At 39.4% G+C, this 27,738-nt stretch overlaps 1 protein-coding gene across 1 annotated transcript; it reads right to left on the bottom strand.

The window, feature by feature from the left end:
• Positions 1-27,738, bottom strand: CTNNBIP1 (catenin beta interacting protein 1). Its single transcript, XM_088536169.1, has 4 exons — positions 27,588-27,738; positions 14,641-14,762; positions 14,080-14,170; positions 1-2,307 (listed from the first exon to the last, which is right to left on the bottom strand). Exons 2-4 carry the CDS (start codon positions 14,734-14,736, stop codon positions 2,249-2,251), a joined length of 246 nt encoding a protein of 81 aa, XP_088392295.1. The 5' UTR covers positions 14,737-14,762; positions 27,588-27,738; the 3' UTR covers positions 1-2,248.

Genomic DNA, 27,738 nt, shown 5'->3' with positions numbered 1-27,738 from the left:
TAGTTATTAAAAACTGTATTTCCCACCCCCCCAACAGTTACATTTTCAGTGAAAAGATTAAACCACATAAACACTTCACTTTTCTCCTTGAAAAGATTTAACAGCTCAGAAATGCCATAGATACACATGGAGGATGCATGTTAGCTTGACAATGACAGGCCACCACAATCCAGCCCATTCATTCCAGCCAGCAACCAGAAACACACGAACCCCCTTAAACTAACCCTTTAAGGGCTGCCCCTTTGCACCAAGGTTAAAATTAAAGTGCCTCTTAGGCAACCAGGTCAATATTTAAAGACTCTTTTGGGTTAATTCCTGGTTTAATTTTAATAAAGCAATTTCCTACCCAGCCCCAATAAACAGGGGTAAAAGATTAACTTTCACATTGAAACTTTAGAAAGTTGCAACTGAATCACAAGGATCTTTTTCATAAATAGGTGTACAGTTGTTCTCATTACACAATATTGTCTTGTTCAAGATAATTTCCCTCCCCATGCTCACAAGTCCCTTCTTTTTCTTGCATACATCCCACTGGCTTCTTTCAAGCTCTTCCCCACCTTGAGACCATTACAGCATCTTGTCGTCATAACTTTTTGCCATGAAAATGGTCATGTTGTCACAGTCAGATTCCAGAATTATTATTCCACAAAATTAACAACCATATGAAAGGAACGAGGAACAGGTGAATGGAGTTCTGCTCAAATAGGTTTTGAAACATCTCAAAATCAGTGCAACTTGCAGGAAAATCTAGGAGTTTTGTAAAAATGACCTGTACATACTAAAGAAAATGAAGTGCTAGGCTTTTGGCAGCAGTGCTAGAAACTTCAGGCTTCTGGTATTTTGTGTGCAAATTCAAACACAGTCAGTGCACTTCCTGAAGTTTCACCACAGGTTCTTTAGTTTGAAAATGCTTACATGTGTGTGTTAAGGGGCTGCAGCTGCTACCAGAATAAGCCTGAAAGCATCACTGAAACTTGTGACTGGAAAGCTTAGTGCAGTGCTACTGCCTCTCTTGGACCGGTGCCTAAAGAAAATAGTATTATCTCAGGATCAAGATAAATTCCATCTCACTGAACTGCTGCAGGGAGCCAAACCACATATAATTTTTCAAGTGATTAGGAACGTAGTTCATTAAAGCCCTGTGAAACTTGGATTTAAGCTAATGGTTACTAATTTTCCCTTATATGAGAGCTAAGTTTTATGCAGCAATTAAAGGGTTAAAGTGGAACTATATGTAGTATTTGAAACAGTTCACATATTCTCTATACAAATTTGGCAAATTCATAGATCTTATTCTTGCAATTCCTGCAAAATATGTACAGCTCCTCTGTTAGAAGCAAAGGGAGAAGCCACCTGAATGACCAGATTTTCCAGGAGGACATAGTACAGCCCACAGAGAAGCACAGAACAGCTGCTGATCTCCACGTTCCAGCTGAAACAGGTAGACTTACTGCAGTAAATATGCTTTAGACACATGCTCCCAAAAGAGCTGGAGGCCACTGAGCAGATGAGTATGGAAAACCTGACCGCATTGGAAACGCTGCGGCCAACAGGAAATTAAAAACATGATTTCAAAGCCAATCAAAAATAAAACAAATAATCCCAAAAAGCAAGCATGTATATGTGTGCGTAGATGTAATAAATACTGCAAAGCACATTTGTCTTTTTCCCTCAAGTCAAGAATAACCAATGCACCAAAATACCAGCTTTTTGCAATGAAAAAATGTTGATGTCAGCAGAATACCTGCAAGCCAACTGAGGAGAAAGCATTTGCATTGCCAGCCAAGCACCCCTTGCTTCCAGTTCTAGGCAGCCAATCAAGCTCTCTTCAAATTCACAAGTTTGACCTAAATAAGCACCACAGCATGAAAAGCTTCTTTAGAAGTAGGATGTCAAGAGACTTATTTTAAAATACGAAATAAAATGAGAAATAAAAGGTTTCCATTGGTCAAGTTTGAAAAATTGTCTTCCTTTAGCCAATAACAGTCTGTCCCTTTGAGCCAATCGAAAATACATCTTTAGGTTTGTCCTTAATTAACACAGCCCAGCTGAGTAGCAACAATGTATAGGAACAGATGGCTGAGATGCATTCTGAGGGTTGGGCAAAGGGAAGCAAAACTAAAAAAGAAAAGGACTAGTATGGAAAAACTAGGGTGGGCCAAGGAACTTAATAATGCTCAGCCATCCTCCTTTATCTTCAGGAATCTCACTGTCCTCTCCAGTTCTGTGTTGTTCAGGTACCCTGTAGTTACTGTCTTCTATCTTCTGTCTCTGATCTGGAAAATGCCATCACAACATCCTCAGCACCTGTAACAAAAGATACAGAAAAACAGGGACCACAATTATTCCCTTTAAAAAAACAGTGGATAAGTGCATTAGGAAGACTGTCATCCAAACCACTATGAAATCAACAGGAAAGGAAAGAAAGGACAGAAGGAAGAGAAAGCTGTGTTTGCTTATTTTTCTGGGGCTGGAACTTGATGTTCCAAACATTTCAGATTCAGATTTAAGATTTTACTGTACAAACCAAACAAAGAAATCAGCTTGTTTTTAAAGACAAATAAGATTTCCTTGCTTTTGTGTATTTCCAGGAAACAGGGCTCGAAAAAAACTGGAGAGATGAACGTGGAGATGTTCGTTTTTTGGTTTCATTGCCGTGCAAGCACTTGTACAGCACAAGACACTTGTTGAGGTTCCTTAAACAGAGAACTGTCCATCAAAACTTGCGCTGCCCTGTGCATCAGACTTGCCTTTAAAACAACATCTAGATATTCTTTTCTGATTGCTCTTTTTCACTTTTAAGAATAAAAATAGTTTTAATAGGCCAGATGAAAGGCTTCTTCTTCACTTAAAAAAATTTAAATGGTCTTTATAAACTAACAGGTATTGAAAAGGTCCCATTCTTTAATGGAAACAGTATCTCTTTCAAGCTGAAGGTTTCCATTTATCCAGTGAACAGATACAGCTTTTAAGCAATGCTTTTATCTCTAGCCTGAAGAGATCTTTTCTACAAGAATTTAATCTGTGGACTTTCTCAGATCTTGTTTTTTTTTTTTTTTTTTTCCTTCAATTGAGGTTATCAACTGTGTATAATTATCATCAAAAGTCACGTCTCCTAAGCACATAAAGATGCTATAACTTACCTATGAAATGCCTCCAGGTCTTCACAAACTAGGCTGATATCTCAAGTGGACATTTATAGTAAAGAGACCTGTACAGTTTAAGAATGATGTCTGATATAGGCATGTAAGGAACAGCATACACTGATCTCTTGGTCTTCAAAATATACCTTGAGATGCTCAGAAAAAGAACAACTCTCTGGACTTCCTAAGTGTAGAGACTACCCTCATGGACAATTAGGGAGAAACATCTTCAGGACAATAGGGAAAAAAATACAGCACAGTGTCAAAGCAATGCTTTAAATGAATATCTGCTGTCTAGGCAAGAACTGTAAAGCAACCCTGAAGGGCTGAGTGCAATACTTCTAATTTCTGGTAAAAATGGGATCCCTGAGAAAGTCAGATAAAGGCAAATGCTCTCCTTTTTCTATAGGTCCTCTAAATACAGCTATCCAGATGATTAGAAAATATGACCAACACTCCAGTTACTGGTGGTATAGTTTTAAACATTTCCTCCAATTAAAAATTTAAGTGCAACAGATGACAAACAATGTCCATTTTGTCCTTCATTAATTAATCAGGTTGGCTGGGAATACTTTTCTGTAATAAGGTTTTCTTCAAAGTCTATATTAAAGGATTAGACAACAAAGTAGGAAATGCCAAATGCAACAGAGGCTGCCCTGCTCCATCAGATCAGCTCAACAGTTCTTCTCTTGCTGGAGTTTGGAAAGCTCAAATTCAAGTTGGATGGAGCCTCCAAAGTTTCACCTACATTCTGGGTACAATAAAGATGACTAATAGAAGAATTTCCCATCTGCTATAGTGTCAGAGATGTAAGCCGAGATTTTACTTTTTAGTAGTCTAATTAGTTCTTTAGTTTGGGCTCAAGAAGTGGTAAAGTCTCAAAAAGATACTTCCAAATTTCAGAACAAACATTTTCAAATAATAGAAATTAAATGCTCAACTGAATGGTAGGGATTTCAGCTTATGTTAGAATACAGTGCACAATCTTGGTGATTATACATAAATAAATACCATATTTAATGCAAGTTACAAAATAAGGTTATCCCTATTTTCTACTGCCCTTACAGTGCAAGTAGGACATTATGTTTTTTCAGTTTTTCCTAAGGATCAGTTAGATGAGATGACTGTGGATCTTTCAACAACCCATCTGGAATTAAGAGCATTAAGAGAACAGACAGTAGGACAGGGTCAGCTTTTCTAAAATATTTCTGCATGAAAGACAAAGGGGGGAGCGAGAGAAATAAAAACGGTCAAATATATTAAGCCTTTACAATGTATTCCTTACTACATCAATTTTACTAGGCCTGCAAAATATTTTTTTTCTTTTTTTTTTTACACACTCAGTACACGTTTCAAAACTACAACCTGCCCAAGATCATGCTTAAACAAGCAGCAGTCTAGAGCAGAATTCATATGCAGACAGCTCCTATAGACGGCATTTCCTGATCTCCCAATCCTTTGAATGAGAGAAAATTTAGGAACACATTCCAAGCTTTTTCTTTTGCTAGTAGCAAACTCGGGGAAGGGGAAGGACAAGTTCTAACCTGTGACACTGCTCAGGAGCACTGACATGTGAATGCTTTTACCTGTTACACAAGGACGCTGCAGGTAGGAGAGGCTGTTACCCTCAGCTGCAGTATTGAACAAATGGCTCCCTAGGAAAGGATGGTCTTAGATTCCCCTTGCTAATATCCTTTAAAAATAAAGCAGTGCTTAAGAAATATGACTACATTTGCTTTTACACATACTCAAAGATGTTGTTTTTACAAACTCAAGAAAGAAAACATTAAGGACCAAGCAGTAATTTGTTTTTCATATGCAAGACCCATATTTTATAGACATACATCAAAAACTGCTCTGATGCTCCTTCTTGCCAACACTCAGAAGCCCTGCAGTCTTCTCCCTTTTCATCTCCTGCATAAACCGTTTGTTCCCTGATCAAAATGTAAATGATATATAGCACTAGAATCCTTCTAAATTAACAAGTTGCCACGTTGACATTTTATAGGAAAAAACTATATAGACTCTACGAAAATAATAATAATAATTTTACTTGCAAGAATTCTGAAAAACACACATATGCCAGAAAGAGGCAGGAGTTAATATATCTGAAAGCAGTAGTGAAACAAGGGCACAAAAGCACAATGTACGCGGCTGCATTTCGCCTGCATCCCTTTAACACGGAGAAGCCTTTGGGATGCGGATCCCAGCAGCTGGGGTATCCTAGCAACCGCAAAATCACGGATGACGCCACAGGAGCGCAGGGGATGAGCTGGATTACTTAACAGATGTTGATTGTTTTCCTGAGATTGTCCCTCTCTGCTGTCTAAATAGGAAAAAAAATAATTATATCCTTGTGCAAGCTATATGTAGAAAAAGAAATATGTTCCAGATAATTGTACAACTGCATAAACCCACTGGCCAATTTTTCTGCCTGCAAATGCAGCTTGCAGCCCTGTTCCCATGTGCGGCTTTGCTGTGGCTTCTGTTCAGCACTTTGAAACACATGAGGAGCAAAAATAGCTCTGGGCACAAGGGAAGCTGCGTAGTCTGCACTTCATTTTGGCTTTCACAATCAAACCGCTTCCACCAAAGTGCAGGTCCACGCCGAGCCAGTTCCTGTGCTGATTTTTCAAGCAGGCCTGGCAGGGCTTCATGCTAGTGTTAATATGAGCTCCTGCCATTTCCTGGACCTTGTATTGGAAAGGAGAAAGAAATCAAAAAATCAATCAATAAATAAATAAATTGCAGCTGGTACTGAGACAAGAAAACAGAAAAAGGCTAATTTTGTAAGTTATGCTATGGTTTGGGTGCATGGGGGAGGAAAGAAGAGTGCAATAAAAAAATACAGCATAAAATGTGTGAAAAATGTGTGAATATCATAATGTTTATGGAATATTATTACTTGTACCCTTATGGGGATACAAGCAGAACAGGTCTGGAACTCAAGTCCTCCACAGCTGAAGGTAACTGTATGGTCACAACTTGATTGCTTCCGTTTTGCCATCAGTATAACTAGAACAACTAGAGTTTTGAAGTGCTCTGAATCCTTGAACAAAGCTAAATGCATAGTTTTTACTATAACACCATCCATAGTTGATAAACTATCTTCCCATATGGGACTTTTTAACCGAGGACAGGCAATTAGTATGAGAACCACGGTGGGTAAGCAAATTGTCGATGGAAAAAACATACAAATGATCTTTCAAAGGATGATCACTGGGTGAAAGGGGGGTTCCTGCTGTACTTTCTCAATGGTTGCCTTTATACCAATTTTACTCTCATAAACGATGCTGGAACAGAAAATAGTCGTACCCTAATGAAATTCACTGGCAATGCAAAGCTAGAAAGTTCAGCCAAAACGTCATGAAGCAACAAACCACAGAGGAATGAACAGGGTGGCAGAAAACACCAGAGAGAAGTCTAAAAGGGTCTGGCTGTATTTCAGAAGGGCAGAATTAAAGAAAAATATCAAGAAACAATACACATTCCTGTGCCCCATGGTACCATTTTAGACAATATTAAATAGGTTTTATACACAGTTCCCAACACTTACAGGCCCTCCTTAACTCCTTTTGCTTTTTGGTAGAATAGAGTTCCTTTGCAGAAATTACATGCACGCCAGTATTTGCAAGAGCCTCGGGCAACTGCAATTAAAAAGACAACCTGATCTAGCAAATAAAAGCTAATATTACCCTCAAGACAAACAAGCAAGTCAGTGGGTAACCTGAGGGGCAGGTTATTCTCACATTAAAGATCCAATTTTATATTTAAGGGGGTGTTACAAATAGTAAGACATCCTTGCTCCAAACAGCAGCAGCCACATGCAGGCTATTAAATCTGATGCTAGCATAAAGTTAGGAGTACAGGACCATTTACTTCACACCCAAACTGATGGTTTCCAGACAGTGGAAATCCAGGCCCTTTTACCAGTGCCCTCTGGTTTTCCCATCTCATGACCTTATTTTATATTCACTAACAAAAGAGCCTGTACATTAGTCAGCGCTTCTCCATTCCTCAAGAACACCCGAAGGTCACACTCCATGACCAGGATCTAAAAGGCAATAACGTTTCTCAGATCTAGGACCAATTTGTTCGGAGGGCTTGCAAAGACAGAAGATATCTGTCTCTACTTGGGATATAGGAGGGGGCAAAAGGCTACCAGAGAAGGAGCCATTTTCTAAGGATCCTAGGATGAACTTACTGATAGTACCTCAATTTTTGCAAAAATGGAATAGGAAAAATACTATAACCTGTACCAAATTAATATCAATAAACACCATGATTCTCCACTGAAAACAGGCAGAAAATAAATGTTAAATTCCAAGTAATTTTCATATTTAGGTAATTCTTAACATGTCTATTTTTAGAGCTGTCTTTATTATTTTTTTAAAGGGGGGGCAGAGGAATAATGGATATTTTGGGGTGGGGTGTTGCACCACATTTTAGGCCTCTGAATGAGCTGTCAGCAAAAATAGAGAGAGGCTGCTAGTACAAGGAACAGAATAGTGCCAATGCAAGGGCCCTATCACACATCTCAGAGAGTCAATCCCATTAAAAAAAACCCTCCAGATGAAGCTCTCCACTGTGGGAGACTCCCCTGAATGACTCCATACGTGGAGATTGGAGAGGAGGAGACAGGAGCAGCAGCAATAACAAGAGAGAAATACTGTACAAGCAAAATCACATCTCAGAGTTCTCTAACTGAATTTATTTAATCCTCACAGTGAGTTTTGGGCTTAGTTGAGCAATTAGGAATTTCAGTACAAGGTTTGACAGCGCCTTAAACTGCTGTGTAATAACCTCTGGCAATTCATTTCACCCTCCCTATGACGTCTATCTCCAGTACAGGTATTCATTCATGTTCTAGCAGAAACGTGTGTCTGCCAGGCATCTTTAGCTCTTCGAAGAGACGGCCCTAGAGACGTGAGGAGCATGCCTAGTCACATCTCAGTGACCTGAAAACAGAATGGAAAAATTCTCTCCTGAAAAATATTTCTCTTGCCCAAGTAAGGGTAAGAGACAGTTTACAAATGACAGGGATCCTCCCCAGCAGCGTTATGGGCCTTTCAGAAGCCACTTACAAATGGTTATTTCTGAAGATCCTGCAGCAAGAAAAACTGGGTGACATCTGTCCAGAAAAAGCTCATCCACGTTTCTCAGCACAAAATGAGTTTTTGTTCAAACACAATCCAGCAACTCAAACTATCCAGAGTTAAATGCAAGCAATCTAACAAGTCTGCTAACGAAGCAATTCTACAGCAGTCTCGCCCATGTACCAATACAAACATTTCCAGAGAATATAGTGGAGGTTTCCCCATGGTGAAAGGGAAGCAGGGATTAAAGCACTAATGAATAGTGCCTCTATGAACACTGCCTCTGCTGCAGTCTCACTTGGCTCCCACAACGGATGTTTTCTTTCGAACCAAGTAAAAAATTGAAGAAACAGAGCACAGGTTATAAAGTTAAGCTGCATGTTGCCAAAGTCCATTATGGAGACAATAGGCCCATGAACCATGCCTACATTTAGCACATCCTTCACTAAGCTTTGCACTTCCACTAATTAAAGTGTAGAACAATGAAAAAGGTATACATGTGTACCTGACCTTCCATACAGTTTCTCTCTCCATTGCCTTTCCTTTTCCTGGGCACACATTTCTACACCAAAATAAAGATTTGCATATATCCAATGAAATATTCCCCATCTTCCCTCACGAGCAAAGCATTCATTTCCACAAGTGTTCTTTAGGCCTCAGACATGCAAATACATCTCCCCTTTCTTCTGCCTCACATTTTCCCACTCTTTCATCTCTGATAAGTAACACAATTTAACTGGTAGGGCTTTGCCCTCCCTTAAAAAAAACCAACAGTGACAGTCTCAGCCCATTCGCCTCCCAAAAGGCAAACAAAAAAACTCCAAACGAGAACCCTGCTGCAATTATGTGCCAATGGTGTCGTTTGGGTTCCAGAAACTAGTACTTTTATACCACTTGGCCTTCAGTCTTGGCAAGTCAAAATGATCTGATGGCCAAAGGACTAGTGACTGAAGTCACACAGCAACAGAGCCTGTAGACAGGCACTGTGCTTAACACATGCACTGGCACTAATCAGTTAACCTCATTTCAGAAAATTATACCCAGGTGACTCAAGTTAATGTTTTCCACAGCAAGTACTAAGCTACAGCAACATCAAGCCAGGATCATATAGGATGGATTAAAACCACTACCTTAACACAAAGCAAGATGTTAACTGCAACATCTAATGGCTATTTCCAGATGTCCCTTGAAAGACAAGTGGATTTACACAATTCATGTCCTTGCAGTCACCTGCAAAATTAAGAGACTCCAAAAGCTTTTGGAGATCAGAGGGTTAAATGTATCGTGAGTATGTCTGAAGGATGCTGAGCTGAAAAAATAAAGTTCCCTTTGCTCAACACTTCTATATGCACACTTCTTCAGTCACCTTCCAACAATTATCTCCTAAACATTAATTCTTCTCTGAAATTCAGTCGTCTGACGTTCTAAAAATACAGCATGCGCTGCAGAGAGGAGGAACACATTAAGATAAGCTTTGTGTTCAAAAGAAGTACACTGAGAAGAGCCCCAGCATTTCCAATTCTCCACCACTATCAGATATTCCATGGCTGCATTCTCCCTCTTAACTCACACCCCAAGCAGCAGTTTTCATTTTTAATACCTCCCATCCCCAGAATGTGTCTGACCTAGCCGAGACACGCGCTTGCCTCTCAGCTTTGTCCTCCCCAAGGAGCCAGCTCCTTCAAGAGCCAGCGTGACACCCCTGTTGCTATAGGAACACCCGAGCTGTAATCACCAAGGTCTTAGCATAATTCACATATCAGGCTTACTAGCTGCAGAGCTTCCATTTTCAGATTCACCATGGAGCAGTGACTTAAGACAGCCAAATACTAACCTATCATTTAAAAAATGTACATGAACAGGAAGCAGGTAATATTAATTTTTATGCAGGAGGTATATCTCTGCACACAACTTCCTATGGAGCATTTGGCTTATGATATAAATTTGAAAGGAAGCTTTAATTTCATTAGTTCAGTCTGAAGAAACCTAATGAGCCCAAGCTGCTTTAGTTCTTGCTGCAATGCGGGGAAGAGGACTAATATGTAATACCTCAAAACAGCTCACGATCATGTCTAACCTCTGCCGTATACAGTGGTTCAACAGAGACGTCTCTGTGTTTTTCAGATATTCTTGAAGCCATAAAGAACAAAAATAAACAAACAAAAAAGCAATTATAGAAAAGGGAACAGCAAAACTAAACTTAGCCTCTTAGCCAAGTACTTAAGTCTAGAGATTTAAAACCTTTGTTCAGGCTTTTCTGGGTTACTGAGATTTCACCTCCTCTGTTAGTAGTTCACCTTTCAAAATGTGAAGTATTTTTGATGCATGAAGCCGAGGTGAGCCTCAGGTGTCACGAGCGCATCATCCCTGTCTGGATAGACTATAGTAAGAACAAAATGGGTGAGCAGAGCAAGTATGAATAAATACAGCCAAAATACCACGCTGTGAACAGAACCCAGACATCTGAACTGTCTTAGCATTCCTTGCTATTGGGAAACTGCAGCCCATGTTCGGGAAACAGCACCTCCAGAGGGGTGTATCAAAGTCAGTGCACTTAAGGACTAAGTTCTTCCAAAGATTCTGGAATACACTGAAAAGGCAAATGGAGCTGGAAGAAAAAAAAAAAAAAAAGAAGCTCGAAAACACGTTCTGATCATTCAGGATCCCTTAATAAATATGTTGCTTTAATATACATTCCAAGTATGAATGCATACATATCTAATAGATAGATTCTCTATTTCTTCAACACAAAACTTCCAACCAGTGTAGAGCCAAAGTACAGCATTGTCAGGTGATACAGAAGAATATGCAGGTCTACACCAAGGCATCTAGACTGCTAGGGCCAAGAATGTCTTTATAAATTCATTCTCTCTGTTAAAAAGAAATGGGGGGATGTATTAGTTCTCTCTGGTGCATGCCTGATGAAGTAGGATGATTCTAAAAAGAGGTGTGAAGTTAAGAGCAGTCTGCCTTACTACTGAAAAAAAAAAAAAAAAAGATTTTGTAAACCACTAACCTGGTAAGTCTTTGTAAATGACTCCTTGAATATACATCATTCAGTTGTTCTGAAGGCAAGTTGTATAATTGTAAAAACAAACAAACAAACCAAAAAAACACACACACCAGAAAACAGGAAAGAAAATTCCTTTAAGCAACCTTAAAGAACAAAAAAAATTAAGTACGTTATTGTGTGGACTTGGGACAGGGTTTTTCAGTGCAACATAATGCCATCTAGTGGAGATGGAATCTCCCTTGAGATGGCAAATCTGGCACCTGATGCATTTATATATTGGTAATCAACCCCTCCTGCTTCACCGACACAAAATAGAGCAAAGGAGCTGAGAGCTGGTGGTGGCTGCTGCTGGATGCTCCACTACGCTCACCCTCCACCGTCGAGTAGTATCACAACAGAAAGCAAGCAAGGAGCAACATTATCATAATTTTAACTTACAAATCTGAAGAAATCTTCAGGAATGAAAGCCTTGAACAAATTACAGTGGCTCATGCCTTAACAGCACATTACAGTTTCATCCTTCTCCAGAAGAAATTATATTTGGCTAGGTTTCTGCATTTTAATTTGTTCTTCATGCTATGCACAACTTGATTTGGTAAGTTGGCATATTTGAATATGAAAAGGACCAACATCCTTTCACCCCCGTTTTTTTTTTTTATTATTTTTTTAAATATTTGAAGATTATATTTCTTTGTTCTATTTTCCCATAGCAAGAAAAACCTAACAGCTGGATTATCAGTTTAATTATAATTTGCGAAGGCTGAAGATGGATACTAGAGCTGAATCTCCCATTCAGCGATCATTATCACAATCATACACAAGTCAGTATCAACAGGGAAGATTTCATTCCTTACAAAAAAAGTCACAAGAACCTTCAAGAACTTTAAGAAAATGATTCCCAAGAAATCAGTTTTTATTTGTTCAAACATGGGACAAGAACATAAGTTTTTGAACAACATATGAAACTCTTATTTTCCCTGTGTTGTACAATCAGTAAGTTTAGAAGCAGACCAGGTAACTGTTAGCCTCTCTTTGATTATGGAAAAAGTTATGATTATGGAAAAGTTATGGTAGAATTTAATTTTTTTCGTTGTGTCTTTTTGGTCTTAATCTTCCAGAAGAATATCCTCTGGGGAGTTCTTATTTCTTAATCTCACTCTGATACTTTCAAAACAGCCAGGAATGCAGTATTTTGGTCTTCCTTTAAAATGCTAAGGCAGGAATTTCAAAGCACTCCACCAGTATTCGAATCTCCAAAGCCCTCCATGAAGTGAGAAAACAGTTTCCTAATTTTGTATATAAGTAAACCAGGCACTTTAGGCAACAAAGTCAGATTAAGATGTGTAATGGAATGACTATATAAATTATCCATCTCCGCTGCCAGGTCTTGTGTTTTTATTATCTGTTGTCTGCCAAAGCGCAGATAATTCAGCATGCATTCTTATTACTAGAAATGCAACCAATTTAGAGATAACTATTTTAGACAGCACCACAGCTGTCTGATAACTAAGGCAGTCTTTCTTGCTTCAATATTTTGTCCTCCAGTTTAGAGGAGAAACAGACATATTTTAGATCAGCAGACAAGTTTAAGAATTCTGAGCCAAAAATACACAAGCATATCTATCGCCATCGATCCCTTGCAGCTACGTGAAGAATGAACACACAAGCTTAAAACTGAAGAGCAAGTTTGTGCAGGCTGTTTCTAATGGTTTTCTAAATGACTTAGAACTGACTTGAGCAGAAATTTAATATAGATCTTTCTGGCATGTAAGACTAAATTTTTTTTTTCAAACACAAATCCTAATGCATGAATGTGATCTGGCATAGGAAGAGAAAAACAAACAAAAATCACAAAAAATAATTCATGTTTAGAACAGAGCTATAGATCCAGAACAGCACCACACAAGTATTTTCCAGCACTTCTGGCGAAGGATTCACTAAAGCAACATGTCACCCCCTTAACAGGAATAAATAAATAAATCACATAGTACCTGACTAAATAAATTGACACAATAAATACTTCATGATTTATCAGAACAAGCATGGAACGCTTATGGCAGCAGTTATGTTCTAATGGACCATATCCCAAAGTTTGTTATGGAAACACTATTATTTTAGTATCAGAAGCTTCTACTGCTGAACTGCTATGTGTAACATATTAAGCACATTGGATCATGAAATTCCAAGTAGCTATCCCAATTTTGTTCCTAAGCGTAGCTCTCCAGTTTAAGAATTAAATATCAAAAACTGAAAAAATTATCTGATGCAGAAAACCTATCTTCATAAGACACACTCTGAATTGCAGGAATCTACGCAGCCTTGAATTTATCTACACCTGTGACAAAGATTAGTTTACAATTTATTCACACTGAGTGCATTAAATTCAGTGGGAAGCTATGTAAATGCATTCAACTCATAGGATTTGGCTGTCAGTCCTTTGCATTATCAAGGAGAATAGGATGTTTAACATAATGCTGCTCATCCTAAGGAATGCTTGGTATACGCAAGACAGCCTTTATCCATTAACATAAAACCACCTGTTGAACAGTACATGATAGTTCTCCTTCACATATTGCAGAAGGAAATTAATTGCACGTGCCGTAAATTTGGGGACAGTTTTAAAAAGTAGCATATTATTACATGAATATAAATGCCTACATTTGGTGTTTACTGAGACTCTTCTCAAAGATTAAATGAAAGCAGGGCAAATATAACTGTATGTATGTGTGTATACATATATCTAGTATATTTATATATATCAAAAAAAGAGATAGAGGCTTCTTCCAACAGTTACAATCACTCCTTTCCCTCCACGCCCAGTACTCACCCTGATCAATTGAGTGTTGAGGGAGCTGGCTAAGTTGGCTGTTCACTACACCCGCGTACGTGCGCAAGAACTCCTCTTCACTAGCGGTCAGCTGGAAATGCAGAGAGTCAGTCAACAAAAAGGAAAATGAAGAAAGACTGAAAATACAACTCCTGACTTCATAATAATAAATGTCATAGTTACCTCTGTTTCTACTCTTTAACAGTTCAAGCTAATCATTGTTTACACCAACTATGTATCAGCTTGCTACTAGTGTAATATATTTCTGGAGGGAGTCAAAGTCACCATAAAACACTTATTTTGTAGGTTTGGTAAAATGAACAACTCTGCTGTACACAGAGAAATTACCAAATGCTCAGATTTAGTTTCAGGCATCACAAGCTTCATACGTTTGAATTTTGCTTAAATATTCTCTGAGTACAGATAATGGCTAACTCAATGGCTAAAACTGTTGGGCAATAAAACCAGACCATCACCTGCCCACCTCAGTAATCACTATTTTAATTACGACAACATCATGTCCAGAAAGCTACAAAATAACGTTATGACAGTGCATCTTACATTTGATCCCATCTTCCTCAGCATGAGCAGGACTCTCACTTTCTGCTGAATATACATCTCCTCCGGACTCTTTCCGGGGACACCCTCACGGTTCATTCCCCTCCTGCCAGCTCCCAGACTTCCTGAAAACACGACAAGATCAGAATAACAAAACCAAAGAGTTAACAGGGTGAAACATGAGCAGCAGGAGAGCGCAATTTCTACCTATTTTCACCAAGGGGCAGACTAGGTAATAGCCTGGGAGAATCCTTATACACTACATGCTTGTTAAGAAAAAAAATCCTTTAAAAGAAATCCAAACAGCTAAAGTGGGCCTTGTGCATGTAACTCAAATATTCAGAGACTGATGTTCACATCACTGCTAGCTCATTATCTGTTGTCACATTTCTGTGTGGGTAGAAAAAGAAAATTCTAACAACTAGATGAAAGAATTACCCTGACAAAAGAGCTCGTGTTCTGCTTTTTTTTTTTTTAATAATCACAGTCAATAAGAACTACAATGCAACATATAGAGTCGTGTGGATAAGTTATGCATATTCTGAGATAAAGTAAAAAAAAAAAAAAAAGGCTTATCTAGATACCAAATAAGCCTGAAAGACTGAAAACACTTCTGATTCTTAGTATTGTAATACTGCATACATTTATTTTTAAAATACAGTATCTTGAGGGAAAAAGATGCTGCATTAATATCAGAGAAGTCAATTTGGAGGAAAAAGGCACAGGGAACAGTACAGGACTGTCCTATACAACCCCATCTCATTTCTTCATCACCTTATGCCCCTCTAGTATACATTATATTTATACCCCAAGCACCACATTTTTTTCTTCTATATAAAAACACAGAGCCCTCAGGTCTTGTAAAACAAAGTATTTGAAAACAAGATTTTTTCCTCTTTTTTTTTTTTGATCGGTTGGAGCATTCTACTAAGTAATGTGTATTATACCACAGTGTTGATCTGCCAGGTTACAGCATTTTCTGCTGTTTTAGCATGTGCAAATTGCAGCCTGTCAGTCTCCAGGAAACTCAGACTTGGAGCCCAGGCAGGAGCAGCAGCAGCAGCCGAGTTTGGTAACATCACAATTAGCTGACAGGCCCATCTGACTGGAAAGTTCAAGCTATGAAAGAACTCATTTACTGCTGCAGCAATAGAAAAGAAGGCAATTATAATTTCTACATTAAGAAACCAGAGAAAAACATGCAACGTTTTTAGAAGTAATCACAGCATTTTGTTGTATAAATTATCATGACAATAACACACATACGTACGACATGTTTGGAAACATAAGGATATATTGACTGGTTTGGCAGAATTACAGCACAAAATGCCACAAATAAGCAACTATCCTGAAAGTAGTTGGTTTCTAAAACCAATTCTAGCAGTAGATCACATTCTTATTGTCTTGGGCTCAAATCTGGATTTTGAATTCTGTAATATGAATAGATTTAGTGTATTCTGACATTTAATTCAATAACTAGGTTAGCTTTCTGAATAATTTCTTTAGAAAATGACTGCACCTCTCTCCTTCCAAATATCCCCCAAAAAACATTAAGAAATACGATTAGTATGGGAGCAAAGACTAATAGGTCAACTGATTTAGAGATAGAGACCAAATCCTTGCAAGTAATTTAATATAGGACAATAGGCATTTAAGGCTATTTAAGGGTGCATCACTTGACAGAGACAAGCTGTTCACATCACACAGATAAGCCAGAGGAAAAAAAATCAAGTTTACAGAAGAAAACACCTCTATAATAGTAAAGAAAAGTCATAATCTCAGTCTCTCATCGGTATGTCAGGTATTGCTCTGAGAGAGTTTTCTGAAACTGGAGATTATTTATCCAGAGTCAAAATAATCTCATTATTGCAACATAGTTAACACACCTATGGTTTAAAAATAAATTATATACCAATAGGTGGCAGTACCTACAAACACCAAGGAAATGCCCTGCTTACAAAGCTGGTCTATGAGTACAAGACAAGACAACACACCTTTACCCATGAAGAACAAGAAAAACTTACCCAAGTATTATTGCTTTGCTTTCTCAAGAAAGCTATATATAATCAAATATTACTTAGTAGGATTATCCCTAGTTTTATAACCCTTTCTGGGACGTATGTGTATATCAAAAATACAAAGATACATTTGGGTACATATACCCACCACACTTTCTTCATATATATGCATACATGTGAGGAAAGCCCCCCTTACTCTCTCTCTTCCATAAGGAGGTTTCTAAAAGCCAAGCCATTCTTTATCCACATTTGCACCCTGTCCATACCAATGACATTCCCAGGCACTTGAGAATGGAATGCATTCAAGCTTTGCATTCTCTAAAAGGCTTTCAACATAAAACTCAACTCTCTGGAAGCGCAAATAAAAGTCGTTGCATGTAATTTCTTCTAGGTAAAAAAAATATATATATATATAGGCTTAACTCACCAAAGAACCGAGGAAAAAAAAATCTTCTCAAACTGGGAGAAAACTAGGAAGAAAAGGAAAGTATGTTGACTCTGACCAAAATTATTGTTTTCAGCTATGTGTATGTTAACTGATATAGCAATTATGAAGATGGCACTAGAATATTGGGTTAGAAAAGCCTTTGCACAGAACTTTTCAGACCAACCTCATCATTCAGTCACCAACAGCTAACAGTTATATAGGGCTTTTCCTTTTAAGACCTGAGACTTGTTTCTGAACCTATTTTATGACTAATATTGGGTATCAGGGCTTGGTAAGAATTTCTGCGTCTCGCCATCCCTTTCACGGGGTTAAGGCAGCCGGTTCCCGCTCTCCGGGGAGCGACTGTTCCTGCCGCGTGGCTGTTCCCCACGCCACGCACATGTCACCACTAGCACAGAAACAACACAAGAGCCGTGGGGAACTGCTCGACTATTCCAAGCACCGGGTTTAGCAGAGAGAGGCTGTATCCAAAACACCCGCCAGCTTCACCTGCAGCTCTGACCAGCAAGTGCTGGAAACGGCAGAGCTTTGCCAGCGAGCAAAGCTCATCGGAGGGATCCCTTCACCTCCCCAAAAGAGAGGCACGACTTGCTACAAAAGGCCTACTTAAACCATACATTTCTCCTTCACTAATTAGTTCCCACTATTTCTGCCCTCTAAATATGCAATGCAACCCCAAGATCCATCATCTGCAGCACTGACAAGAGGGCCTCTTACAGTCACTAATTTTTCTCATTTCTATAGATGCACCACTATCCCTGTACGCTCAGCACAACTGTAAGAGCTCATTTCTAAAAAGAACACACACACGCACTAACCACTTTGGAGATACATTTATATCCTAAGAGCAACAGCATATTTACAGTTACCATTAAAATTCCTAATCCTCCCCAAAATGGCAAATACCAGAAATATACTAATTTGTGTTTTATTTTATTAAATTTACCACCAAACACAAATTGTTGCATTTTAAAAGTTGCAGTCAGTCTCAAAGAATTAAATCCTTCACTGAACTGCACAAGTTTACCCTGCTGCATGCAGCACGTACTGCAGAATGGACATAATTGGGGCACTTCATTTTCCCTTGTTTGGCATGCACAGGGAATGAAACTTATTTCTCATTTATTTTTAATATGACCCACAGTATAAAATAACAAACGAGGAAGATCTGTATGTCGCAGCCAGGGCTGCCAGCACAGCTTTGCCAAAACAACAGATTTGGGTTTGAGAAAGTCCTCGGCCTTTCCTAAGCAGTAAACACGGTTGGTGAGCAAGCAGCTGGAAAAGCTGTCCTGTTCTCCAGCACTGCATTCCTTATTCTGCCTGGAGCGGGGCAGGGTGAGGATCACAGGAATGCTCCCAGCTTGGCAAGGCCCAACACGTGCCCTGGGCAGAGCCCAGCACGCCCGACATCCCCGTTCGGTGCCCGCGTACGGGCCGGTCTGGCCGGGGAAGAGCAGGAGTCCTGCGTGCAGCGAGCGAGGAAGCGCAAACAGCACCTTCCTCACCCAAACCACAACTGACTGAAGCTGCATCTTCCAGCAAGGCAGGAACTCTGGGATGAGAGCAAACTGGGCATCATCTGGAAAAAGACAACACAGGTATGTCTGGGGGAAAAAAAGTTAGGAAAAAAAAAAGTTAAGTACTTCACATGCAGCATGCCAAGGGACACTGGGACTAGGTAATTCTAATTTCTAGTGTTAAAGGTGCTTCCTCACCTCTCCATGCCAAGTTATCTGTCCTGAAAAGTGCAACAGTGAAAGATAAAGACCAAAAAAACCCCAAAACAAACAAACCCAACCACCACCAAACAGCCAACAGAACCAACCAAACAAGTGAACTAGGGACCTATTCTGGGTTTCTCTTCAGTTACTGATCCTGGAAACAAGAATACAATATATAATGAACAACATTATCTTTACATTTACCTAGTTCCTAACCAGATTTAGAGCATCCGCTTCCCTTTTTTCCAAAAAAATCTGGACACAAACTTAGTTGACCACCTTGTTCTTTGTACACATGGAAACTCAGGAAACTGGAGCTTGCCAGCAAGATCTGTTTTGACTGAATACTTCCAGTAGAGGACTCCGACATAGGACAAGCGAAGATTATAGATTCCTACCTGTATTTCCCCTACTTCCATCTACGCTCTCACTCTGGCTAATTCAAAACCTGTAAGGGCTCTCTGCTGGGCAGTGCTGCCCAAGGCTTCCTAATAAAAACTTCAAACTATTCCACCACCACTCCAGCCCCTTGAAAAGACACATGCCACTAGGAAAAAAAGAAAATAAAAAAATGATACATTTACAAATTGTTCATGAGGCAAACTATTTAGTACTCCATTTCACTTTAAAGACAGGTTATTTAATGCAACAAAACCCAATGCAAGTCTTGGTTCCTTCCAATTATGCATCTCCCCTAACACCTTAGTCTGCTGTAATGCTGAAAATCAGAACACCCACATTTTACTGGTATAGGAAAAAATCAAAGTGAAACCGAACACTTTGCTCAGCCTAAATTGAGCAAAAGAAAGGCAATAAACTGACAGTATAAGTAAAGGAGCAATAATTTACAGATTCAGTCTTAATAATTTAGGGTACTTAGAGCAGACATATAGCAAGCTCTCTAAAATGTAGCTTAAGGCTGACTATGCCTTTAATATACTCTATCATTTCCAGTTAGTCAAGAGAAATCCAATAGGAGTTAGTTCAGATATAAAAATATATTTTTCTTGACTCTGGCTGGTTCTTTTCAAGGCAGCTAAAAACCTCAATTAAAGGGATAGGATTATAAAAGCTCAGATAAGGAGTTACTGTGACTAAAACCAACTGCTGCAGGTTTCATTTGTACTACACAAATTGAGTTAACAGCCAGCATGAAGAGGTCCTTTTAACTCGGTGATATCATTATCCAAGGTTAAGCTATTAGCCTCCACAGTTCTACTATTGAGTACTTCAATGGTTAAAAACACTCATACTGGGAAACTTGTAAGTGCAAGGGGATGCTGAACCTTCAAGCCTTATTAATTTTCAATGACATTTTACAGAGAACAGCTTGAGCCTTAAAAACCTTCCAAGCTGGAGCCTGAAACCTGAAGTCAGGAACAAGAGAGCAAAATCCTGCTACAAATTTTCCTCTAATTCAGTCTGACTCATGACCTTCAGCCACGGGCAGCTGGAGGCTGCGTTATTTCCCATCTCCAGAGGGATACAACAATGAAGAATCCATAACAGCTACCTATTTATAGGTGAACAGCAAGAACTGAAATATTGAATGCATGTTTTCTGTCCTATTTTCTACAGCTAGTGTTATCTTCTAGTTGGTTTTATAATCTGGATCCCCATATAAGATTTTTGTCAACTTGCAGACAGGTCTCCAATAGAAGGTTCATATCCCTCCACTGTTAGATTTACATTTCAGACAGGACACTACGGCCCTTCCATCCTCTCTCTTGGAGAAGGAGGAACAGCCCCAGCCACTGTCCTTCAGAATGAGAATTTATAAACACAAGCCTATTAATTTTACAAAACGGCATCACTTTTCAGAGCTTCTGAAAGGACTTCAAAAGTAATAAGCACATTGAAGCACGTTTGAAAAAGCTCCCCGGTTTAAGAAGCAGTTCTAACATCAATGTTCAAGCTAACTGTAAGAAATAAAGGAATAAATAAATAATCTCCCACCTTTATAATCACGTTTTTTTAATTAACCCCCTTTCATCCTGGCCTTCAGGCACACACAAACATATTTTTTGCCATATCATAGCAGCAACCTCTCAAACAGAAAGCATCCCTCACAGCCCATGCACTGAAGGAGACAGCACAGCGCATGTTTTTAGAGCTTTCAAGAACTGTCATGAACTACCTAAATTAAATATAACAGAAGCAAAACCTCAAGAAGGTGCCATATAGCAGAGGTATTCGAACTTGAGAGTCCTTAAAAAGCAACAAAAGCTTAGCTACAACAGCTTACAGACACCTTAATCCCAGCTCAACTAAACAGGTCTACAGCAACGCTGTAATACTTCAGGCAAGATGATCTTCAGCAGCCGAATCGGGGAGTGCTGCCCTTGTCCTAACACCCGGCATCCTTCAGAGGACCTCATCCCGTATTTATAACAAAGCTACAAACCTCCTAAACAGTAAATTAGGCTTTAATGATAGATAGCCAATGATTTAACCACCGGGTATCCCACACAAAACAATTATAGCTGTAAAAAAAGTTACACATTCACGATCAAAACAACGCTGCATGGCAGCTTTCTATGGATCTCTTTGTAAATATTTCTAGCTTTTCAGCGATAAAAAGACAGCTTGCTAGGATATAAACATAAATAAAGAACAACTTAGTACAGATTTTTTTGCTCTCAAGAAATTAGCTTTTTTTCATAAATTGATTTTAAGTGGAAAGTATGAACTACTGAAAAACTAAGCATCACAAGCAATAACTAATTAAAAATTTTATCAATACAAGAAAATTATTTTAAATGCATCCATTTTATACGGCAGGCATGCTATTACATACATAGCTGCATCTAGGAAGTATCATATTTTTAGCTGTTAATCACAGCCAACGACAACAGGCCCATTCAGCACTTGGGCATTCATTTCAGCAGCTGACCCAAGGGCAACACGCACACACACACGAGGAGGATCCAGACCAACAACCAGGGTCTAATCATCTCCCTGGGGACGCAGGGAGCCTTAGGAGCAAAGTCACGTTTTCACAGCAGCTCTGCAAGCACTGGTCATGCTGCACGTGCAGTGCTTACCCCAGAGCATCAAAGTTGTGTTTTCCTGATGATTTCCACTTTTTACTACAGAAGCCAAACTCGGCAGGCTACAAAAAAAATTCATTCAGGGAATGTCAATAAACTGCACTCAGAGCATAAACTCTGATGGAGAATAAAGTCACTGCAGAATCACGAAATTAGTTCAGTCTTCATAATGAACTAAAAACAATACTTTTTCACAGGCATGTAGAATATAGAATTCTACATTCTTGAATATAGAATGGATGCAGGTTTGTGGGAATGTCCAACATTTAAGCTGTTTTCAGCCTTCCTCAGGAATTCTCAACTGGCTGGACATGCAACAGGAACTAGCAATCCCCACAAACAATCGTGCTTTCAGAATTACCAGCCAGCACTAAAGAAGAAACAGCTCAGTATTTGGTAGGTTTCCAACCAAATCATTCCAATAGGACTAGATTTGTATTCTCATTTGCAAAATTAAGTTGCTCTATTAACCTCTGGCTAGTGCGAAACGTGACATTTGAGTCAATGTTACAAAAAAACAAGCAACGCTATTAATGAATTGCAAACTCTTACAGAACAATTTAGAAACAGAATCAGCAAAACTCCAGTTAAGTATCTGTAAGTGTTTAAAATAACAATAACATTTAATTTCAATTTACAAGCCTGCAATAACAACCACAAAAAAACTGAAGCACCATATTTGGAGTCAAACTGCTGTGGTCTAGTGACCAGCTTCTCTTCTCAGCAGCCTAAGCACATTGCATTGTTATATTTAACCAGAATATTTAACCAGCCATCACGAGCAGTGCCCACTGGAAGGATTTCTCTCTACTATTCCACTTGCTGAAGACCTATTTTATTTATAGGAGTTTTTTTTATGGAATGCAGCATAGTATCTTTCTACAGATGCCTAGCATATTAGAGATAGCTTTCAATTTAAAATGTGACCCATGCTGCCCTGTAATTTATACTGACACTTGGGCACCATTAACCCTAGATCATATATGCTTTGCCTTGAAAAAGCCCACAGGCTTTTTAAGTAGAAAGATTAAGGTTAACTTTTTTTTTTTTGAAAGCAATTAAAATGTGAGCTATTATTACGTTGGTGACTATTTAGCACTAGTATTTTGCAATGCTCTATCAAAATGTGAGTTAGCACCACAAAATTTCAAATTGGTTTTTGCTGACCAGCAAAAGCATTGGACAATCACAATAAATACTGTTTTGGCCTCATATATCAGCAAACTTGGCTTGAAAATAGTGACAAAGTCAGAAGACTCCTTAAGACACCTACTCACCTCTTTACAGAAAGAGAAAAACCCTTCACTGTTTCCACATGAATGCGCTGCAAAACCATGTGAATTATAGTTAAAAAAAACCCCAAAAATCTAGAGAGTCCTTTCAGTTTCAAATCAATGTATGGGTTGAGGATTTTTTAAGTCCTCCAAAGAGGTGTTTTATGAATAGGTCATATCCACAATTTATAGGATTCATAAATGTAAAACAAATCCCCAACTACCTGTCATTTTTACTAGCAGCACTCTACCATCTGGATTTTTTGGTTGGGCTTGATTACAGGGAAGGAAATTTTGTGTTCAAGAGGCTTCCTATTTCTCAGGAACAGGGATGCAACTTCCTTCCTCCCTAGACACAATCCTCTAGGTAAAGTTAGCTGTATTAGTCCTGAACTGTGAAATAGTCCTGTGTGAGCTCATTAATTTGACAGCAGAAATCTCCCTTTAACACTAGTGTATTAATACACAGTACAGAGAGAAATAAACTGCTGATTACAGGTTTAAGGGTTACATTAAGTCTCATCAGTGCTAAATTAATTTCTTTCAAAATACAATAAAGACTAGAAAGAAAAAAAATCACACATGTTGAAGACAACCACACTGAACTGCATGGAGACCTGTACACCAATTGTTTGGTAAGTTTGATCTTTATTATATTCAGTTTTACAGCAAAAAAAAAAGAGCAGTTATGCTAAAAATTACAACTACCAAGAAAAAGTTGAAGAGTATCTATTAAAATTGAAATTCATATATTGAAAACTATTCACACAAACAATGCATGTGTGAATAGTAGAAGAGGGGATAGATATATTCCCACACACATAGTTTCATTTAAGTTTTAAGCATCTTTTGTAAGATCCAATGAAAACTGGGAATCATGAGTGAGACATGAGAAAACTGTCAAAAAAGTTGTGTGAATTATAAAAAAGAAAAATTATTTTGTAGAGTCCAAAACCTCTCATGAATTCCACATAAACCAGTGGGTATTACTTGACATTTACAGATATTCTCAAAAAAAAAAAAAAAGGCAGCTAAGCACATGTGAATGATCCTATTTTTCTCAGTTTGGCATCAACTCTTAATTAAATTTTAAGAGTGTTATTGCTGACCCTTTTAGCATAAACATTTAGCTGTGTTTATCTTGAAGTCTGATATCATTTCTCCTGTCCAGCTAAGCAAACCTCCAGTACATAACCAAATTGTAAGCATTTCATAGCAGATCCAGCACACTCAAAGTTAAGAAACTATTAAAATTATGGCAACACACACCAGAGATCACTGTAGTTGTTCTATCCCCACACTAAAACCTCCCATTTTTAAGTTAGTTAAACCTGTTGGAGTGTTTGCACTGCAGCATTACCGAAACGCTGCTGCAGAAATTTAGGTCACATTTCCTTTAAGCTTCCATGGGCGTGTGTGCATGCATATTGATCTAAAGCTCAATGAAATTAATTAAAAGCTCCTCACTGACTGTTGCGTATTGAATTAAGACCTAGATGAGTTCAGAGGCAAAACAATTACACTTTAATTAAACCTCACAGCATTCTTGTGAAGTAGTCAGCTCATTTTATAGAAGGATAAACTGAGTCACAAAGTTTCAGAGCTTGCTCATGGTCATACACAGAGCTGAGCACTTAAGCAGGTCCTGTATTTGTTAGTTATGCTCTGCCATACAGAGGAAATGGACTTCCTAAAGATTAGGAAAAGTCCTTGGTCTACACATTCTCAGAAACTAAAACAGGAATTCTGAGGTATGTGCAATACTTGCACAAATTTACCAGCTCTACTTCTGTTCCCCAATCAGTAGCTACTTTAGACACAGGAGTTTCAACTATGCAGGCAGCTGAATTTTTTGAAGCTTCTTTTTCCCTCCATAAGAGTTTATCCCACGATAAGATTATTTAGGATGTTAAAAAAACAAACACCAAAGAAGTTATATTCATGCTTATGATTGTTCTAATAAAACTGACTTTGCAGATTTGATAAATCCTTCTCCTTCTGTAAAATCCTGAGAATACTTCCAGAAAAGCACGAAGCACAATTAAACTCCTTAAATTCAAAGACATTTAAACCACACATAACCACTGTAATGTTTTGTCAAATGAACAGCAATGAATAGAAATTTGGAACAGGATTACAACCTAAAAGTTTGCCAATTAAGAACACAAAAACCAGGTCTAAGCACTTCTGCATTATGTCCAGAATGGTGCTAGTGTAGCTACAACAGCTGCTATTTTCATTGCTGTATTTCATCAGGAAATTCAGTCCAATGACAGCTTGCAATAAAAGGAAATACAGGTTAGCACCCACATGCATGGAAATATTTCTGAAGATACCTTATCTTTCCTCTTTGGAACAACACCTACAGGAAGTTTTCCCAAACACACTGAACAGCAGCCTCCAAAAGCCACTTGCTTCCCCACACACTCAACTTTGGTGCATTTTTGACATCTAAACCTGGGTCATAATGAAGATAGAACCGTTGTAGTTAACAACCAATTTAAGAATTGAAATATTTATTGAAAGGCATATGAACGTATACATGCATTCCAGACAGATAACAAAAACATTCTGGAAAGGAAATAGTAGTAAACAGGATTAAACTAATACAAAGAGAACAATTTTACACAAGTTGTTTCCTAGGCAAACAACTAGCATCAGCATTAGTTACACCTAGTCAGTACATGCAGTGTCCACTTGGTTCGCTTGTATACAGCTGCAGAACTATTTTGAATTTTTAGATAGATGCATATCACATTCAAGGCTTGCAAAATCACAAAATGTATGTTTTGTTTCAGTTCACTTGCGTTTTGGATAAGAAAACACCATCTTGTAAAGTTACTGTGCTATAAGACAAAGTAGGCAGAGGTGGGAGAAAAAAGCGGAATTTTTCTGATAAAGATTTTGGTGCCCAGTTGGGCACCAAAGAATACTGAAAGCATTTTTATGTCCTATACAAGTTTTTAGAAGTTTGTTACAATGTTTATAATGAACTAAAACAGAACTACTGCTTTGAAGCAATTATGGATAAGCCATAAAGCTTCAGCCAACAGCCAAAAATTTCTGGGTTAACTTGTTCAAAGTCATGTTTGCTGTTTCATTTATTCCATCTTGCAGGTTCCTTGTAGAACTGCACATCAGTTGCATGGCTTCAGAAATGGATGTGGAAAGTGCACACCAACCAAACAACCACTCAAATCATTTGCCAGCAGTTCTAAATTGCTGAGGCAATTTAGCAGAGGCAGCTGCCAATTTCTAGTGAGATGTTCGAGACATGGTGTAAGAAAAGATGCTTTTTCAGCTAATGGTGGAGCCACTCCAGCCTATCTGAATCACACCTGCCACCATTTTCCATCTGTACCTGCTTGCCAAGGCAAACAGCAGGAAGCACACTATGAGGGTGATGATAAAATAAGCCTGCACTTAAAAATAAAAAGGAGTAATGCTGAGTTTTGTGTATGTCCCTTAACCTCCAAGGCCCTTACTTTCAAAATCATCCCCTTGAAGCATGTAGTCCAGCCTCTCCCTTCACCACTTACATGTTTTCCTTCAACAGGCTATTTCTCATCACATATGAGCTACAAAAATATCAAAAGCAAAAGTTAACAGCATGCAAGTCTAGTGGCCACTAAATAATAAATATGCAACTTTGATTGTATACATTTACTAACAAAAAAAGTCATGTTCGCAAAACACTCAAAAGAGCTAACAGTATGTTGAAATAGTCAGATCAGAAAACTAGGCAAACTACCCAACTCGCCTCCATTTTTTTTCCTATCCAGTATTTCTTTAATCATCACATCTGCAGTATGTCTTGCTCTCCTCTACAGGAGATCAAAGATCATTTTGTTAAATGTACCTAGATGAGGAACATCCAAATCCAGGCTGATATACACCAGGGCAAAACACTTTTCGTGGTAAGAGAAGGCACATACAAGCAGCTGGTGGATGCCTCCCGATGGAGCATATTTGGGCGTGCAGAAGGGACCAGCAGCACCTCTCACCTGCGTTCTGGAGCACTGAGGGGTTGGGGCTTGGAGAACAACGTCCCCGGATCGATCTTTGCTGTCCCTGCCTCACACACCTTCAAGGAGACACAGAAGCCCCTGAGGCGGCCGCGTCCAGGCTGGGAGAGCGGCCCCGCGCGGGGAGCCCCAGGGCGGGCGACCTCCTCGCCGCAGCCCCGCGCCGAAAGGGCCGCGGGTGCCGCGCGGGGGCTGCCCGCACGCAGGGCCACGGGCCGGGCAGCGAGGCCGCCGCGACGCGGCACCTGCCGCGGGGGCGCGGGCCCTCGGTGCCCCGCACCTGGCCCGGGCGGGCGCGGCGGGGCCCGCGGGCGGGCGGAGCGGGGCCGGGCCGGGCCTAGGGGCCGGCGCGGCGCCCCGGCCGCGGGCGCCTTTGTTCGGGGCGCCGCGCACAAAGGCGGCCGCGCTCACCTGCGAGGGGCCGCCGGCCCCGGGCGGCGGCGGGCGGCGAGCGCTCAGCTCAGCGCGGGCGGCGGAGCCGGGCGGAGCGGAGCCGGGCCGAGCCGAGCCGGGCGCAGGCGAGGGAGCGCAGCGGCCGCCTCCTCCGTCGTGACTCACCGCG

The sequence above is a fragment of the Tinamus guttatus genome, unplaced genomic scaffold, assembly GCF_059628265.1.
Source record: "Tinamus guttatus ecotype Peru unplaced genomic scaffold, ASM5962826v1 Tinamus_guttatus_pri_ptg000652l, whole genome shotgun sequence".
In the NCBI taxonomy this organism is placed as follows: Eukaryota; Metazoa; Chordata; class Aves; order Tinamiformes; family Tinamidae; genus Tinamus; species Tinamus guttatus.
Note: the sequence above shows the minus strand (reverse complement) of the source record. Positions and strands in the feature narration are given on the sequence as shown.

Coding starts and splice junctions, on each gene's coding strand:
- CTNNBIP1 (XM_088536169.1), bottom strand. CDS start 14,736: ATGAACCGTGAGGGTGTCCCCGGAAAGAGTCCGGAGGAGATGTATATT. Junction 14,171..14,640: donor TGAGGAAGATGGGATCAAAT/GTAAGATGCACT, acceptor CTGCATTTCCAG/CTGACCGCTAGTGAAGAGGA. Junction 2,308..14,079: donor TCAACACTCAATTGATCAGG/GTGAGTACTGGG, acceptor CTTTTGTTACAG/GTGCTGAGGATGTTGTGATG.